This window comes from Magallana gigas, chromosome 3 (genome assembly GCF_963853765.1).
Source record: "Magallana gigas chromosome 3, xbMagGiga1.1, whole genome shotgun sequence".
NCBI classification, from domain to species: Eukaryota; Metazoa; Mollusca; class Bivalvia; order Ostreida; family Ostreidae; genus Magallana; species Magallana gigas.
In genome coordinates this window covers 8,723,346-8,742,500 of record NC_088855.1, presented here as the reverse complement: position 1 = coordinate 8,742,500, position 19,155 = coordinate 8,723,346, and the positions used below count along the sequence as shown (strand labels likewise).

At 33.3% G+C, this 19,155-nt stretch overlaps 1 protein-coding gene across 1 annotated transcript in view; it reads left to right on the top strand.

Annotated features, from left to right (window-relative positions):
• LOC105317684 (guanine nucleotide-binding protein G(s) subunit alpha) overlaps window positions 1–18,783 on the top strand; it is a 20,943-nt gene extending 2,160 nt beyond the window's left edge. The window contains exons 5-11 of the mRNA XM_034483455.2: window positions 2,887–2,984; window positions 9,298–9,352; window positions 11,905–11,978; window positions 12,670–12,849; window positions 14,347–14,477; window positions 15,380–15,447; window positions 15,682–18,783. Of these exons, the coding sequence (XP_034339346.1) occupies window positions 2,887–2,984; window positions 9,298–9,352; window positions 11,905–11,978; window positions 12,670–12,849; window positions 14,347–14,477; window positions 15,380–15,447; window positions 15,682–15,828 (753 nt within the window). The 3' untranslated portion in view covers window positions 15,829–18,783. The remainder of the gene's footprint in view (window positions 1–2,886; window positions 2,985–9,297; window positions 9,353–11,904; window positions 11,979–12,669; window positions 12,850–14,346; window positions 14,478–15,379; window positions 15,448–15,681) is intronic.
• Window positions 18,784–19,155: the final 372 nt, after the last annotated feature.

Genomic DNA, 19,155 nt, shown 5'->3' with positions numbered 1-19,155 from the left:
AAGTTGTATGGTTAACATCTTTTTCAAATAGGTGAATAGATTGAATACAATATCATTCCCAATTTATTGGGAATAATTTTGAGATATATTTGTGAGCTGTGAAAATGTTTACTGCTAGTGTGGCATGCTTCCATTGAATGCTCTGCTAGATTTAAAGAGTCTTTTTACAATTCAATATACAGCATGATAAACATGATAAAGTTCAAGTTTTGATAAGGGATAATCCCCTGGGTCAATTTTCTGTGAGAGATTTCTTCCTGATTTTTAAAGCTTTTGCACAATAGGAAATTTTGTGGGTTATAAGTTGTGTAGACTGTATCACAATCAGAAATCCTGCACATACTCCGACCGTGATACAGTCATGTGTTGTAAGATCCTGAACACTAATCAATACAAGAATACAGGAAGAGTGCTTGACTGGCATCTATTTTTAGAACACATGAAGCTAAAAATAGGCAGGTTCCTGGTGTTGTGGACATGATAGATGTAGCAGAGCTTTCTTTGCTGTACACATGTTAGTATATCACACACACATCTCTTATTCTGCCAGCATCAGGGAATGGCTCTACATACATTGTTCATTTTATAGGAACTGCATTTAGATTTTCTACCCTTGCTCTTTCAGAGCAAATTAATGAACTCCATAAATGTCAGGCATTATATTGATTTAGGTTATATTTCTTTTGGTCCTGCTAATATGAGAATATTACTCAATAGGATGCTGATTTGATCATGTGAAGATCACTTGTGAATTATCATATTGGAAATGTCTAAGCATAAACATAGCAGTGAGCAGTGAAGTCATTCCCAATCCCCGTACACAACCCCACAGCTAAACATGGGTGTGGCTGCCATTTTACAATATTTCGATATTGAGGAAGCTAGATAAAAGAAAACTGAATATTCAGAAGATCTGAACAGAGAGGTTTATACAAATTGAAAAGAGATTTTGTTCCGAGTCTTTAGCTCTAAGCCATTACAATTTTTGCCTTGTATGGCTCATTATGTAAAGATAGGTGTTGAGAGTATTTCATGTATCAGGCTTATTGACTTACACAAGGACTGGGAATGGCAGGTCAAGCAACTATAAATAGATGCAGATGACATAATCTTTAGAGCCAGGTAGATAATTTTAGATCAGATTTTAAATGCAGAAACAAGTTATAGCACGATAGTCTACACACCTCTTGAATGCTTCATTGATTTTCTATTAAGGAGGAAACTAAACAGAATAATTTGTAGTACAAACAGTCCTCAGATCCAGGACCACAAAATGCAAATTTTAACTTCTATTTGTGTTAAATTAGGGTGGATAATATTCAAACTGAGTAGCCCGCGTTTGAAAGTCTTATCAAATAAGTTGTCTTGAGGGTTGAAATTTTTCTTCCATAGAATATTAGGAACTCCCTTTAAATAGACTGATTTTATGAATAATCATGATAGATAAATATTTTTTTTGAATGATAGTTGAATAATCATATAGTGGCTAAGCTTTATATGGTTAATAATTGTATATCTGTCAGTTAATAGCCTTTTAGAATGGTCTGACACACCCTCCCTAAGTTACTGAGATATATACACACAGCACTGTTAGTTGTGTCATGTCTTTTAGCATTATGAAAACTTGGTAAATTTGTATGTAGTTTTTAAATAATTCTGTAAAGATAAGATCATATTAATTGTGAGCTATGTCTTTAGATGTACTGGCTGTAAATATATCCGTGTGTAACAAACTTTTCCTTACTGAAAATTTTGAAATAAAAGATTCTCAATATGAATCTAAGTTTACAATTATACACGTTGTATATATACTACTGTTTGGGCACCTGAGCCTTCTATTCATTGGTTGCTTGATAACTTCCTTTTTCGGGTGGGGGTGAGTGTTGCGTATTATATTACAGCCCTATATTGTACTAAAATCTCGCTTGAGATTCAGCTCCCCTTGGTATTTGGACCAGAAGGACAAATCTCAGACAACCCCTTCATAATTTCAAAATTCTTACTCAGCTTTGGTCATATGTCATAGTTGAATTTGGATATTTCTCTGTCTTGGCCCAATTCAATTTTGTAGCTCCAAAATTCATCTCATTTATTATTATCATTAATGTGCATTTCTAACCTTTTCATGGGTTCCAACAATATATCCTGCTGCTATTTTTTTTCTTCAATGGAAGCCTCCATTATTTGTAACTTTTAAAAAAAAAAAAGAGGCCTCTTAGAATAATGTTAAAGTATAACATCTAGGTGTAATTCAAGTTACCTGAGGATGAAGAGAAAAAGATAGACTCAAAATCAAAACAAATACACCAGCTGTATTATAGGGGAATCACTATGTAAGGATGAGAAGTGCAGATCAAATTTAGATAATTAGAGGGATATTTGACCAGGCAAGACACACAAATATCCCAATTTTAACAGTGACACTTTTAAAGGAACCTAAGCTGGGGCTGAATTTCCAGATGTAATGAAGGATATGTTCCAAGATTTGGCAAAAGTGTCAGTTCAAATATCAAGGCAAATCAAATCTCATCTTATGACATCTAAAATCAGTTGTACTAAAAAGACATGTGAGAAATAATTTTGGGTATCTTTTGTTATGATTGTTAAAAAATTTGTATGAAATCTATGTGAGAAGTGTATTGCGATTCATCTCATTATTAATCATTTTCATTTTTTCCTGTTGAATGATGTTTGGTCCTTGAATTTTGTATTGTGTTATATCTCCCTTATCAACTTTAGATAATCTTTGAATTAACTCTCTGTAATTCCTATCCAGTTGTGTACACTTTCTTTTTGTCTTTAATTTGGTTATTCATATTTATTTGTCAACTTATTCATAAATGATTATCAGTGTTGTTATGTTAACTGCTGTATTGCCCTTTACAGGAATTCTACGAGCACACAGAGATCTTGTGGAGTGACAAGGGGGTCCAGGCGTGTTACGAGCGCTCCAATGAGTACCAGCTCATCGACTGTGCCCAGTAGTAAGTCACTAACAATTATTGCCACCCACCTCCCAGCGTCTTATCATTGCTATCTCTCATTTGGTTCTCTTTGTTTTCTGAAGTAGTGCTTAATATACAAGCCTAGAGTGTCTATACAAGTCTATTTTGTACCAAAATATTAGCAAAGTCCTATTAGAATTTCTTTCCTATGTCTTTTGATCAACAGTCAGAGAGCTTCTGAAAATAAAGACACTGATGAAATATTTTTAGTCATGCACATGCATAAATCTATATTTTGAATTTCTAAGGCAAGTAAAAAAGAGATGAATTTCCCAACTTATTTTAATTGTTAAGTTCCATCTATTGTATTAAAATTTATTTTTATTTTTCTGGTAACCAGATTCCATCATTTTTGGACATTTTTATCTGTCAAATTTAGTTTATTTGTAAAAGTTTTTTTCTTTTTTTCTGATTTATTCAGTATTCTGATTGATGGTATGACCTAATAATAGAACACTTGATGACAAATGGATAGTCTATTTAAATTCTGTAGTGGCTATTGTGTTGTAAAGGTATACCTAATATACATGTAAGTGTGAGATTCTGGTATTATAAATCTTACAGTAGACAGGATTTATGAAGTTATACCAAATTTCTTTATTGCTGTCAGTTTAATTTTTATCGGTGTATGTAAATTGAAATGCAGTGCATGAAAATCTAAATCAAGAAAAAGTGATAAAGTGACCCATATATCACTTTGTAGTGTTTAATTAATGAAATTATAAAGACTGGACCTTGTTTGTTCATGCCAAGTCTGTATATTTAAAGCTAGGAGATTTTTCTTGTGACCTTGGGGTTATGTGTGCCCTGCCATGAAAAAAGAGTGTCTATATATCTGACCATGGTGTGACAGGCAGTGCACTGTGGGAATGGTTTTACAAAGAAAATTTCCATTTGTTTTGATGGTTATTCAGTTGATTAAGAATTTGGAGCCCTTGTATTGGAGATTTTTCCCCCCAAAAAAACCCACACAATATCAAGTGCAGCAGTTATAATTATTTGGAGAAATCAATATTTAACAGAGAAATCATTGACAATCATATGTGGAAAAAGCATTTCTTTCTTAGTGGTTTTAATGAAAATGAAAATACTTAAAAAGAAAAGATGCATGCATTATGCATACACTTCAAATGCTTTGCCTCTTTTCTTTTGAGTTTTTACAGAATGCTGGGTTTTAAATTGTGCCTAGTAGGTAGGGATTAGTTTCCATTACAACAACAGTAGATCTCATGTCAGAATTTAGAGAGACATTCCAAACAATAGGATGTATGTCTGATTTTTCCTCCCTTCCTTTACTTATCAATATTTCACCAATGTGAATGCATAAAATGTGAAGATTATAGAATTTTCTGTCAGAATTACTGGTATGAGATAAGTTTTGGACTATTCATCATGTGATGCTGGCCCAGACTATATGTCACCATAGTTTTCAGTAACACGATTGGGTAGATATTGGGACGAGTGGATATCTTTACAGTATTTTGCTAATCAATGTGGAGTTTACATGAGGAATTTGACACAAGTTATACTTGTGTGTGTCTCTGTGTAGACATGGATTGTTGTTTCGTTTGCTGGGTTGCTTGCTTTAGTTGCTTATACATCTGATCAAATATGACATAAGATGTCAAGGACAGTGTTCAAGTGAAATGTTCAAAACCCCTAGACTTCAGGATAAGGAATAGCTACATGTTACAGATACTGTTACATCTGTTTTCATAACCTCATAGACATTTTATTGAACAAAAGAAAATACACAAATAGATCAAATTGTCATAAAGAAGTGTTATTTGTTATCTGTGTATAATTGAAAGTCCCACTTTTCATGAACCACACAGTTACAAACTTTAATTCTCCACATTCCCCTTCAGAAGTCTATGAATGAATTTTGTGTCATTCTTTAAGGGAATTGCAGAACTTTTAATTGTCTCTGGTTTGTGACTAAGCAATTTGGAAAGAGCATCAGAATATTTAGGTCATGTTCAAGTGAGGTTGGAATAACTTGAGATATTTTTCGGTGATATTATAATTACGCTATGTGTTGTATGTTGCTTGTTAATACATTAATGTTTTTATCTTTGCATTGTATAGTACTTCTACTGTATTATGCCTATCTGGACTTAACCACTGCAATAGCAAAATTATTTTGGGAGTATTTATTTCATTTATTTTGTTGAAAACATTTATCATCAAAATAAGATACCCTACAAAATGTTTATATTAAATTGTTAAATGTTTAGAATGGTTACTTAGTTTTGAAGCAATGGTATTAAATCCTACAAAACCATTTTCAATAACAATGAAATCTTAGCCTCACAGAAATTCTCTTCTACAATATTTGCACCAATCTCATGCTGATATCAACCTGTGTCCTTGTCTATTTTTGTTTTTTGCGACCACTGTTAATGATGTAAAAGAAGCCGTTTTAATCAAGATAAGTAATTGATCTCTTTGCAGTAGCCATGATTCCTCTTGTCCCCGGTGATTATTATAATACACAGACAAGCAGATCTGTTTACAATCTTAAGAAAGGGTATCTATTGTCATTTCGTATGAGCTTGTCCTCAGATTACTAAATATCACTTATATTTTTCTTTTGATGAGATTCTCCAAAACATTTTGGTCCAAAATTAGTTAGCTAAAACTGGATTTTCTGAGACTCTTATCCTCTTGAAGAACATTCTTGTGTGATTATACGAAGTTTATAGTTTGTCATATCTTTGATATGCAAGTACACATGTTCTTGCAAAGTAATTAAAGAATGATTTAAAAAAAAATTTTTTACTTTAAGTTTCATATTGTTTGACGATTTCCCTAACTGGTTATATAATAGTGCAATTTAAAACGACTAAATACATAGACATTCTCTTTTGGCTGAGAATTGGAATCAATGCACTAGCTGTGTAAGCAGGGGGCTGGAATTATATTCAAGGAATGTACTACACTATTGAATGCATATCAGATTCAAAGGAAATTTTATTTTGGTGGTAATCCATTAAAACCACAGACTGATGTTATTGTGTGAAGCAAGGTAAAATCCTTGTTCAGGGTTTTAAATGATTAAAGTTCACTAGTGTGTATTGATTGCTCCCAGACAGCCAAGTACTCCAATGGATGACTATTTTTAGGATTTCAATGGCTGGGAGGCCATTAATAGTAACACTACAGATTTCTTTGTTGATGAAGAATTAACTTCACATTACATCAAAGAGAAGCTATGACCAGAGTAATATGCCTTCTCTTCATGGCCTGAGGGAGACTGCAGATGTTTATAACCCCGTAATGGACATGCATCACACCGTGATTATTATCTTATTATAATAAATGCACAAGCATTGGATCTCTTCAGTATAATGTGCAACACCAATGAAACAGAAATGGTGATCTTAGATTGTACAGTATTGATCATAGTCTCTCTATTATTATTCCCGACTATCGATTTCTCCGGCATGTGGAATGTTTGTATGTGCATGTTGATAAAGAGACACTAACTCTATCTTAGCCAGACCAATGAATAATCATTTAAAGCAATTTACTAACATATCGCAGACCTCAACGGAGTTCTCTGGTTGAGCACATCATTCACAAACTTGGATAAACTAAATGGACATGTTGTAGTTAAGGGAACATTCATTCCCACATGAATTAGACTATGATTGAAACGTTCTTCTGACATCTTTTGAGCTTCTTAACACACCTAAAAAAAATACTTTAAAGCCCTACACATGTTTAATGTTCTATATATATTCAGTTGTTGAATTTTATTACATTCCATATACTGTTTGAGGAAGGCCATTATTCCTTTCAAATTTAAAATCTTAGAGGCACTTTTAGGGGACAAGTTCTAGATTTGATGAAAAGAGAGGGACATCAAAAGTGCTTTTTCAAAATACCTAAGAAATCTGTTGTACCTTACAATGCTAAATCCTATACTAAATACCAACTTTTCTTCGCATGCGAAAATTTTTCATGAGGTTCGCAAGAGCCTGACGTCGCGAATATTTCTCACTGCAATCTAGTTCTTGTATAGGTATATAAGCTCAACACAAATGTAGATGAGGCTTAAGTGTGAAAACAAATCACAGGAAACCAGTTTTTCTCCAGTAAATCGTGAAATAAAGTTGCAAATAAAAGTTCGTTTACAGTGTGTGATACAGATACACTGAAACTTCCTTATAAGTCTGTTATGTTAACAATTTATCCCATACAAAGTTGCTTCATTTAAAATGTTTAAAATGTCCGTAGGATAAACTGGGATTTATAAACCTGTATCATGGTCAGATGGACATGGTCTTGTTCTTTCATTATTATTTTTTATATTTATCCTGACACATACACAAGTTACACCTTTTTGTTGGAGTTGTGATGTCTCCGTGCTTGCTCATTGTCACTGTTCTTGTAAAAGCCATGTAGACTTGAATGCTACGCCTCCCCTCCCTCTCTGGACCTACACTGCCGTGTTCTGCCATCTCTGACAGATCCACGGATGTTGTAGATTCATGTGCAACTGGCTCTTGGGAGCTTGTCACAGAGAATTATAATCTGCGAAATGGCAGAAAGAAATACGCTTTAGGGGATAGCTGCATTCTGTATTTAAATATTCAAGATATTTTGGGGTCTCTCTGAATTGCACTAATATTCTTTTTAAGCTGTCTTGAAGGGCAATATGAAATGTAAGAAAATGCTGTGATCTCTGGGGCTATGTTTGATTTAACTGATGACTTAGATGAAAATGAGAGCTTCTGTATAGAAATGGAACTCCCAAGTCAAATAAGACCGTGTTTATACAACTTATAAGCATATTTAATTTTGAATTTGAGGGATCCCCAAATCTGGTTTACAGCATTTCTGACATTAGGGTAAGAATTAATAGAGTCTAATTAATGTATGATTAAATACACAGGAAAGCTATTTCAAACACTTGCTTGACAGAGTGGCCAAAGATCTGTGTATAATAGATGTCAAATTTACAGGACATGAACAAGGTCTGTTTTTGAAGTTGACAGGACAGGTCCAAGCCACGGGTCTATCAACTGTGTTTGCTCTGCATAATACATGCACTGAAACTAATGCAGATTAAAAGTGTGCCTGGTGAATGGCTACAATGCAGCATTTATAAGGAAAAGAGTTAGAGAGGGGGAAGAAAATAGGGGACTTACAAGATAAAGAAGAAAATGTCTTGTTGTGTTTTCATTACATTCAAGGCACCTTAGATATACAACAAAAAGAAATACCAGAATAAATACTTTATTCTTACATTTGAAGTTGATAAGAAAATAAGACAGTTTTTTATAAGTTTGATTTTGTGGTTGGGATATGAAGAAGGATGGTTATAACTAAAACAGGTGTGTTTAAACTGGTTGTGTGTGTCTCCACAGGTTTATTATGTGCCAGAAGATCTATAGCAAGATGCATTTTTAATCAATAATTTGTCTAAAATAATCCTCTTTCTATAGTAATATTATTCAACACACCAGATGATTACAGTGGTATTGTTGAACTGTGTGGTTGTCAGGCAAACAAATTCAGGTCAATTTACCAACACTTCTATAAATTATCCATATGTTACTAATAATAGGCCTCGTATGAGTCATCCCTCTTTTTCACTGCATGGGGTTAGAGAGGAGGTCAGAGTAAACATCTCGGTGTGTATTGCCACAAGTGATTTGGGGAGTCGCAAGAGGGCGCTTATTACAATTGATAAAGCCAGGTATTTTTAGAGGCGAAGGAAAACATGTGGGAAAACTGGCCTCAATCAAATAAAAAACCTGCTAATGGTGTAGTATATCAATTAGATCTTCTCACTTGGTCCAGATATAGCAGAAAATTGTGTGATTCTCTCAAAACAGCATTATTGACATTAAGTGTGTAGGAGTTTCACCTCACCACATCAGTGGGAGGAGAATATTTGTGTTATTCTTTCCTTCCAATATTTTTTTCTTCTTTTAACACTATGTGTACACTGCATTATAAATATATAGAGCTTCAGGGCAAAGTAAGAAAAATGGTTATGAAATGGTCATTCATGGTTAAAAAAAAAAAAAAAATGCAACATAAAAACTCCCGATATTCTTGTCAGTTGTGCCCTTATATCTTTTTTCTATTTAATACATTTTAAAGTATTTCTGTTGTTCCGAAATGTTTAGGCCATGATGTGAACCTTCTTTAGTATTTTATATTTTCTAGCAGAATTTTTTGCACTTGTTGAAAAATATGAAATTGCTTTAAAACATTATATGGAATAAAAGAGTAGTTTCTGCTGTTGCTTACAGAAAATATTTGATTTATTTTACAGTTTCCTAGACCGAGTCCATATAGTGAAACAGAGTGACTACACACCATCAGAACAGGTAATGATGAACAGTTAAACAAAGTTAATAATCTGATTTGGTGTATGTGCAGATTTCTAAGACATCCCCAGCACAGTCCCATACATCCTCTTAATATTTTATTTGGCAAGCCTGGACACTGTGATGGAAACCCATATACTTATCAAAATTAGATTGGTTTAAAATTTTCTGGACATAATTATATTTTAGATAAATCACAAATGCAAGACTTGTTTAAGATTATTCTTGCAAATGTGTAACCGTTGAAGAAGCTACGTTATGAAATCAATAAAAAAAAAACACACTTAATTAAAAAGAACATAGCTGAAAGCTATGAATAGACTTGTTCTAATTTTATTAAGTTCAATACTTAGCACTCGGGTTGAAAATCAATAATTATGTCTTAGAAAGGAAAACAACGCGAGTCTTGTTACATCACAGGCTGCAGTCATGATAAAGCAATATATGTTCGTTTAACACTGTCCACACATCAATGTTTGTTAATTGAAAGATATGCCCTTTGTGTTAGGGATGGTAGTGGCCACACAGAAATTCATTACAGGTACTTCATGTATATTTTGGGGATGTAATTTATTTGATTTTTTTTAAATCTCATGGAGAATTTCATTGCATAAAACATGATTGAATGCATTAAGATTTCTGATAGATGTTAATTGATTATGACAAGATTTGAAGAGTGACTTACTTCAGTACCAAAAATAAACAAAATGGAGTAAATTTGAAATCTTACCAGATCCCCCCCCCTTTTCAAACTGACCATTATGGTACATGAAGTCCAATTGTATGAACTTTTTATTCTTTTTTATTGTATGCTTCTATGATAGAAGTCTAAATCTTTCACCCACCCACCCTTAACTAATCATTTAAAAAGAAAAATGGAGAATATTTTGTAATTTATCTGGAAAGAATTTAATTTACCTGAATGTATTTGTTACAAACTTGTAATAAAATTGTATTTGTTAATAAAACTTTACCTGAAAAAGTAATAGTAATGCCTAATGGTAGGAAATACATATCCCTGCCAATCAGAAACATTAACTTCACAATAAATAGATCATGTGCCACACCCTTATTCTATTTTGAAATTATGTAAAGCAGCTTGTTAATTGTACACAAGACTCACAAGTACAGAACATGTAATAAAATACCTGTGGTCGAGAGCAGGCTTTGATGCCTAGGTGAATCACGGGGTTTTTTATGGACACACTAAGTGAAGCCAGACCCTGCCGAGAGCTAGCAGACACAGATCAAATCTTGTTTATTTGTTTAAAAAATTGATTTGAGGGCTATTTTTAGATATGTATGAGAATACAGCAGTTGGCATTGTTATGAATTGCACAGTTAATAGTTTATCTGTGGTTTTAATTATTTTCTCAAAACAGGTAGTTTTGAAAGCTGAATGATTTATCTGTTTAACACCTGGCAGCCTACTGCACAGTGCATTTAGTCAAATTACAAGAAAAGCATCTGTATATTAAGACATTGAACTGCTGCATGGTTTTGTTATCTGACCAGTGACATTGATAGCTTTCAATGCCTCTCCATGTTCTGCCTTACCACGCCCTTCAATTCAAATGCCCATGCCCCTTAATTTTCTGCCTTTCGTACCCTTAAATGCTTTGGCTTAGTGCCATGCCACTCAGTGCTTATGCCCATACCCCTCAATGTTCTATCTGACTATGCCCTCCAATGTCTTTGCCTTACCATGCCCCTAAATGACATGCCCTTGTCCCTCATGTTTATCGTTCCAGCTTTATTGATCTGCATCACAATGCTCATGCCCCTCAGTGCTCAACAAACCCTGGTACTGGGTCGAGGGGTGGTACCATGAAATTCTTTCACTCAGTTTATTAGCTTTCATTTAGTTTTTTTTATAACACAGCTGACTACTAAGAAGAATAATACTAAGGATTAGTCAGCGAAAAGATTGTTGACAACAGCAGACATGTTCTGCATATGTTGTTGTCTGTATATTGTTGGGAAATCCTCTTACAACTGAAGACCCAGGGGTCAGGCTCGTTGAATGAACCCACAGCCAGCTGACGGTGGCATATGTACTGCATTGAGTTTACCATTACACATAGGTCACCAAACTACAGGCTTCCTCAGATTTTTAAATCCCATTAAAGTTGGACTTCATTCAAGTTTCATACCAGCTTTGTATGACTTGATTGAACTCTCTGCTACCTTGACTATTTTTAGACATGCAATTCTTTTTAATTCTGATGGAATATCTCAAGGCACACTGAGAATATTATAGGCTATCATTGACTTTCCATGAATGACCTGATTTTCATATACAAACAATTGATATATATAAAATTTGTTCTTCACTATAATATTTTCCCCATGTATCTGAATTTCTTTAGGTTTGATTAGTCATCATATATGTAATAGTTTAGAAAGTGTTTGAATAATTTGTGTTCCACTGGTATTTTGGCACCCTAAAAAAGATCCAAATGAAGCAAAACTAATATGGGTACAAAAATTTCTCTTCATGTTTTAGTAAGACAGTAGTTTTATCACTGTTCAACTTCTTTTTTTTTTTGCAGGATATATTACGTTGTCGAGTATTAACATCAGGAATATTTGAAACAAGATTTACAGTTGACAAAGTTAATTTTCAGTGAGTATTGCCCATAGAAAAACTTTTTTCAGATATCAGACTTATATTTTGTTACTTATTACCCATAATTTTTGGTTAATAAATGGATTTTGAATGATCTGGCTTACACACATACATATTGATATATATCTTCAAAATTGATACAACGGAAGATGTTATCTGGGTTTTGTGCACCTTGATTTGTTGGATCTGACAACAGAAATGTTGCCCAAAGCAAATGGGCAACATTATTGTCTTTAAGTTCCAACAAATCATCCCAAAACTTGTAAAACAAATGCATGTATATTTTAACAATTAAATTGTGAATTTTATCATTTACACTCCATTGCTCTCTCCAAGTTTACATTGAAAAGCTTATTTTCACTGATTCAAGTTGATCTAGTTAGGATTGTCTTGTCTCAGATTCTGAATATTATTATTACGGTATTTAATTTTTATCAATTATTTTTTTGTATTTTGAAACAGATCATTAACTACATTTTGGTTAAATGTTACAAGTACTGGTAATATTAAGATAATTTTCATTCTTTGAATTATGGTTAATACATTTAAGAAACATTCTAAAAATGAAGAATTTGATTCGTTTTTAAAAGGCGAATAGGATGTTGCATGTAAACCTAAAGAGCAGCAAGTTTTTCACTGTTGATGTACATATCATAGTATTTCAATCAATTGTATCTAAATTTTTCAGTATGTTTGATGTTGGAGGCCAGAGAGATGAACGAAGAAAGTGGATTCAATGTTTTAACGATGTGACGGCCATTATTTTTGTAACGGCCTGTAGTAGTTACAACCTTGTCTTACGAGAAGACCCAAGCCAAAACAGACTGAAAGAATCTCTTGTCCTTTTCCACAGTATTTGGAACAACAGGTACAAATTAACAGTGAAATTAGTTAATGGTTGTATTTTAAAAAGAAAGTTAGTATTCATTTATTCAAATTATAACCAGTGCAAAGATTACTTTGTCGTTCCTGGTACCACAGTCACTTCCTATAACACATTGAGTTAAGGACAATCTTTGTACGTGGTATTCAACATAAACAACAAAATTTGAAGTATGTCAAGTAATACAGTAAAACACGGTTAAAGCGAACACGCTTATAATGAATTGACGCTTACAGCGAAGTGAATTTCATTCCCCAAGTCTCTATTTCATGTTGAAAACTTGACGGATATAACGAATTACGCTTATAACAAAGTTAACTTACCCGTCCCTGGGACTTCTTTATAAGCGTGTTTTACTGTATAGATGGAGAAAAGTAATGAACCATTCAGCAATACAAGGTTTTGGGTTTGTTTTTTGTTTTCGTTCAATGATTCACTTTCCTGTTATGAATATATCAAGTATTAATGGTGTAAGATTTTTTTATTGGTGTCAAGTTATTAAGTTGTAGAAAAAAACAACTCAAAACACCTTGATCTACTAAAAATAGATTTTGTATGTAATTCAGGAATTTGGCATCTGCGTTTTACAATAGCAACATCAACACCCATGCATTATATGTAGACCTGTCATTTTAAAGTTATAATCCTGTAGTGTTTAACTGTATGGTTTACTAAAGGATGAATATGATAGCTTCTGAATATAAAATTTAAATTGGGTATGGATAGGTTACGCCCAATAAATTGTCAAGCAGTTTTTAAAGAAAGAAAAAAATAAAATTGTTCCAACTTAGTTGTAATTTGCATAAATTGAATAAAATTTATTCCTTAAAATTTATTTATTACTTGCAAAGTTAAGAATTTGTGATCAATTGTACTCCAAATAACAAAAGATTGTATGAAATTGAAATGATAGTTAATGCAGTTTGATATGTTCAGTCACTTGTCATTGTGACATGAGCAAAAAAAATTATTCGGTCAAAAAAAAATTTGATAAAATTGTGCTTACAAACAATTATTGAATGATTTATGATAAAACTATTATGGCTTTTTGATATTTTTCATAACATGTTTTATCGACTTGATGAGATGATATCAACCTTGGATGTTCTCCTCAGTCTAATTGACCTATTAGGTCAATAAAAACTTGCACTGCCCTCATCAAAAGACTTCAGTTATACAAGATATCACTATAAAACTGATTGTTCAATGGAAAGTAGCTTTATGTGTACAAGAAAATGTCACATGTATAGCATGGTATCACAGTTGTTTCATACAGATAATATGTAACAGTATAACAGATACACTTTCACTATACCAATGTTTATTTGTGGATCAAAATTTTGTAATTGCATGTATAATTCTGTATGGAATTTTATTTTGTTAATATTCAATTATAAGCTTCTTTGTTTTGGCATGTTTACTTGGATGAATTTTCAAACAATCAACAACTAACAAATATTTTCTTCTTCTCTTTTATTTTAGGTGGCTACGAATTATCTCTATAATTTTATTCTTAAATAAACAAGATCTTCTAGCGGAAAAGGTTAAAGCTGGGAAATCAAAAATTGAAGATTATTTTCCCGAGTACAAGCGGTACCAAATACCTCCAGATGGTAAGTACTAGTCTCTTTCTGCATACATTTTATATCTACTGATTATCGCGGAAGTCTACCGCTCTTTAGCTTTGTCTCCCGCCTACTGGTCTTATTAAAAAATCTAGCGCTTTTCTTCAAAATACGTTCCTTGTTTTGTTAGATAGCCATTTTGGAAGCCATTGTGGTAAAAAAAATCATCGTGTTTGAAATTAGGGCGTGACTCTAAATCGAAGGCACACAAACGCTTTATTAAGTCAGGTTAAAGACAAGTTTTCAAGCATGTGTTTTACATTGAACGATGAAAGAAGCCACTTTCCGTGATTACATAAGTTGATTACAAGGAAGCTTTGCAATTCCACATGTGGCTTTAACGATGACTGAATTTATCTTTCAACTTGGCCATAACAGTAAACTTGACTTGCAGTTAATTGCAGTGCTGCATGATTTGTGATAAGCATGTTAAGATCGTTCTGATTTTGAAAAAGAATATACAATTTCCTTCAATTGTCTTGTATGTAAAATTTAGGCAACTTAACCTTTTTTTCAACAAAGGCAATTGTCAAAGTCTCAGCACTAAAATATCTAATACCCGTAATCAGTATGATGGTAAATGCATGCAAACATTTTTATTGCTTGTGTTAATTTATATTACAAAATTTGATTTTTAAAAGTCTTATATTTTAGTTGATACATGTATTTTAAATTACTTATCAGAAACCCTTACTATATATGTAGTACATAAAAATCTGTGCTTTGAAATACATGCGAAAAAGGCCGCGCGCAATGCTACCGCTTTTCGTTCAAAATCGACCTATTTTTCATCACTGGAGGTTAACATGTATGCTTTTTATGAATTTAACTTCTCTGTTCAAAGGGGAATAACTCCTATAGGAAGTAAATATTACTTTGTTATTTTTCAGCTGTGTTAGAACTAAATGAAGACCCAGAAGTAGCAAGAGCCAAGTACTTCATTCGGGATGAATTTTTGGTAAATATTGCTGATAAAATTAGAAGATTATCATTTTTACACTCTTCAATAACTAAATTGAATTGAAAACTTTTTGATAGATTTTACTCATTTTGGAATTCATGATGTTATGATACAGTTTGTCTTTTCAGTATTCGAAATCAGTCTGTTTGTATGTATAGAAAGGACATGGTGCACTTAATAAAATTCATAACAAAATTGAGGGAGTAACATTAGTGCTGTTCTTTTTTCCAGCGAATAAGTACGGCCAGTGGTGATGGAAAACACTACTGCTATCCCCATTTCACGTGTGCTGTTGACACAGAGAACATTAAGAGAGTTTTCAATGACTGTCGAGACATCATTCAAAGGATGCACCTGAGGCAGTATGAACTCCTGTGATTTGCAATTTTATTTTTGACTTAATGGCCTATATGAAGGCTTTAAGTCAAGCAACTAAAACTGTACACTCAAAGGGTGAAGGACCTTACCTGTGTTTACTTGTGTATGTGACAAAGAGAAAATTCATACACAGAAACAAGCAGAGGGTTAAGAAGAGCAGAATCACACGTTTAGAACTGGGTAATTCATCAAGAATTCACCTCCACTGTTAGGCCATGCTGACCTCATGTTCTCAGTACATTAAGTGCTTCATTGTTGGAGTTTGGGACGACATCGCCTTTTCCTCTTCCTCCTCTTCCTCCTCCTACTCCTCCCTCCTATTCCTCCTGTGTGTTGGAACTTCACTCCGTTGTCATGTGACTTGGCGTGTAATGAGAGATGACAGTATTTCATATCATTAATGGATATGTTTAAGGTTGTCTCACAGGATTAACACAGAGTCCCTCAGTATTTAATCAATACTAGTTGTTTGTTTACCTTCCCCCTCCATTGTCTTCTAGGTTTTTTGTATGTTTTTGATGATAATACTAGCTGTGAAAGGCCAACAAAAAATGTATCATAGCCTTTGAAGTCATAATTGTACGTTTTCTGTTTTCAAACTTATTACTGTATTGTTTATACAAAAAAATTTCACCTTTTTTGTTACTTTGAGGCAGTAGAACCGAGAGGAGTGTAAAAACCAGTTATCCTTTTTTTTTTTTTTTTTTTTTGCTGAATTTATGTTGGAGATGTGAACGTCTTTGTCTGTTTGTGTCATGACTTTTTACTCCCAGCCTTACTGTATTGACAAATTTATCAAATGCCAGTTATCTTTTTACACCCAGTGTTTCATGGATTTGTTTATTGTATTGTTAAGCAAAAAAAAAATCTTATGAATATTGACGCTCTTGTACCAATACAAACAAAACTGAAGCTGAGGCACTACAACTTGTGGAAAGTTTGATGCCTGTTCTGTGTTTTCTGACTATAGCACCTGGTCATGTGATACATGTTATATGTGTTTTCATCTATTTGTCTACGTGAAATTGTAACGATGCAGTTGATGATAGATCACAGGGAGAGCTAGGTGTGGACTGGTCACGGACATGACATGGAGGAACTATCATGCTTGCTCACCTTAGTTAATGCTTGGTACACAGCTCAAGGTCCTGAGACAGGTGGGGATTCATCGATTATGCAACAACAGGAGTAGGGTAAAGAAGTGGTTCTGTGTGTAGAATGCCTTATGATGGAGAGAGCCTGGGGTTTCCTGTGATTTCAGTTGGCTGCTTGTTGTTGCAATTTTTATTTAGGTTGTTACTATGTCAGATGGGGCTTGCTCTTCTTCACACGTTTTCAGTGTATTCATATTTTATACAGCTGTTTACAAATTCTCTTGATGGGAATTCATTCAAATAGATTTTGTCTATCTGCTTGGAAAGTTTTAGGGTTGTTTTATGATTAAGTGTAGACTGCAGTCAACAGAACTGACAGTGCTCTTACAACTAGTTGTTGTTCTATGTCATCACTGACAGTGCTCTGGTGTCAAGTTGTCAGTGTTATTGTCAGTGCACTGTCATTTACTTGTCAGTGGCTTGGCAACATTTTGGACAACTGGTGACAGAGCACTGGAACAATGCCTATTTTAGGAGATGTTTCTATCACATAAGGGTATTACCATCAATGTACAGGGACGATGCAGTCCATAGTTATGACAAAATCCACAGTGATTCATTCAGTTTTATCTGTAGTGCTGTTTTAACTCAAGCCTCATGTTGACATAGATTATTTTCAATCATTTTCATCCATACCGATTTGATGCTTGTATGAAAATGTAAAAAGTGTATACAATGTCATTTGCATGATTAATGATTTTTTATATATAAATATATATAAATATATATTATTATTTTTTCTGTTCAAAGCTTCAATATTGAATGTGATGACTGGATGGTTGGTTTGATGATAGTGGGGAGAATGTGTGTAGTTAGTACATAGCTATGTTCTGCTCCACAGTTGTTGCATCATATCTATAAATACTTGAAAATCCATCCAAAATCCATCTTGATAGTTTCTGTGGCAATGTGATAATAAATGTGTAGAGAAGGGTATGTTTGCATATTTATTTAATCATTTATTTTAATAGAAAATGGCATTAAATCTTATAGACTTCAGCAATATCCAAGAATTTGAGAATTTGTATGGTTCTCAAGTTTTTTCGAATTCTGAAAATGGTGCAGATTTTTTTTTTGCCACACTCTGTAATTTTATTGCCATGGACAATGCTTTAGGTTGTAAATATTACTAAACTCTTAAGTTCAGAGGCAAAAGCTGTTCCAATGTATTCAGATGATTGTATAATGAAATCTAATCATTCAAAAGATCCGCCATGTTTCCTGTACAAATGGTATCTCTAGATTAAAATATTCTGCATTTTACACGTTTAGGCTACTTCCAGATTTTGTACCTTCAGAATACCTAAGTAGATTTATTATTATTTGATTTGATTTCAGTTTGGTATCTGTGTACAGTATGTAGTCGTGGTGACGCCTTGTTACACCAATATTTAACTGTTTAAGTATTATGTGCTGATGTTTGGCAGGCAGAAAATTTTGTCAGAAACAAGTGCACGGAGGAAAGTAAAAGCACCTGTTTTATCAGAAATGATTTTCATCCTTAAAGAAAAATCATTGAAATCTTTTCTTAGGATCGAAAACAAATGCTAAGTGTTCTTTCTGTGGACAAGATTTTCTGCCATCCACTCGGCAATGTATGAGTTTTTTTGAACTTTTGGACACTTGCTGCGTTAGAAAATTGAGTGGAAAGGACAGATGCTGTATGCGTGAAAGGTGATTCCATTACTTATGTAAAATAGAGAGCTGGAGAATTTTGTAGAAAAAAGTGAAATATTACAAAAGTGAAATATCTTTGTAATAATTTCATCTGTGACACCTATAAAAGATTTAAATTATTGTATGTTTTGTTTTGTGTTATTATTTTGTTATTTAGTAGAAGAAAGTGTCAACATTTGCTGTTCTCATAAATTATGTCCACCATGATAAGACAAAACTTCTATGTAGAATGACATGGCGCAGTGTGTACTAACTTGCAGACTTGTGGCAAGGGAAAGAATCCTATTTTGATTTAAAGGTGACATCATTTTTGCAAGAAAGAAAGTATAAAAATGATACTATGTTCAATTTAGGGCCATACTATAGGGGTCGAGGACGCTGCAGATTTATTTGGAAATTCTTCAAAACTTTGTTGCCATTTTGAATACTTTAAGATAGATGTTGATCATTCTTGTACACATAAAGTTTTCTAGCAGCAAGATCAAACCTCATTTAT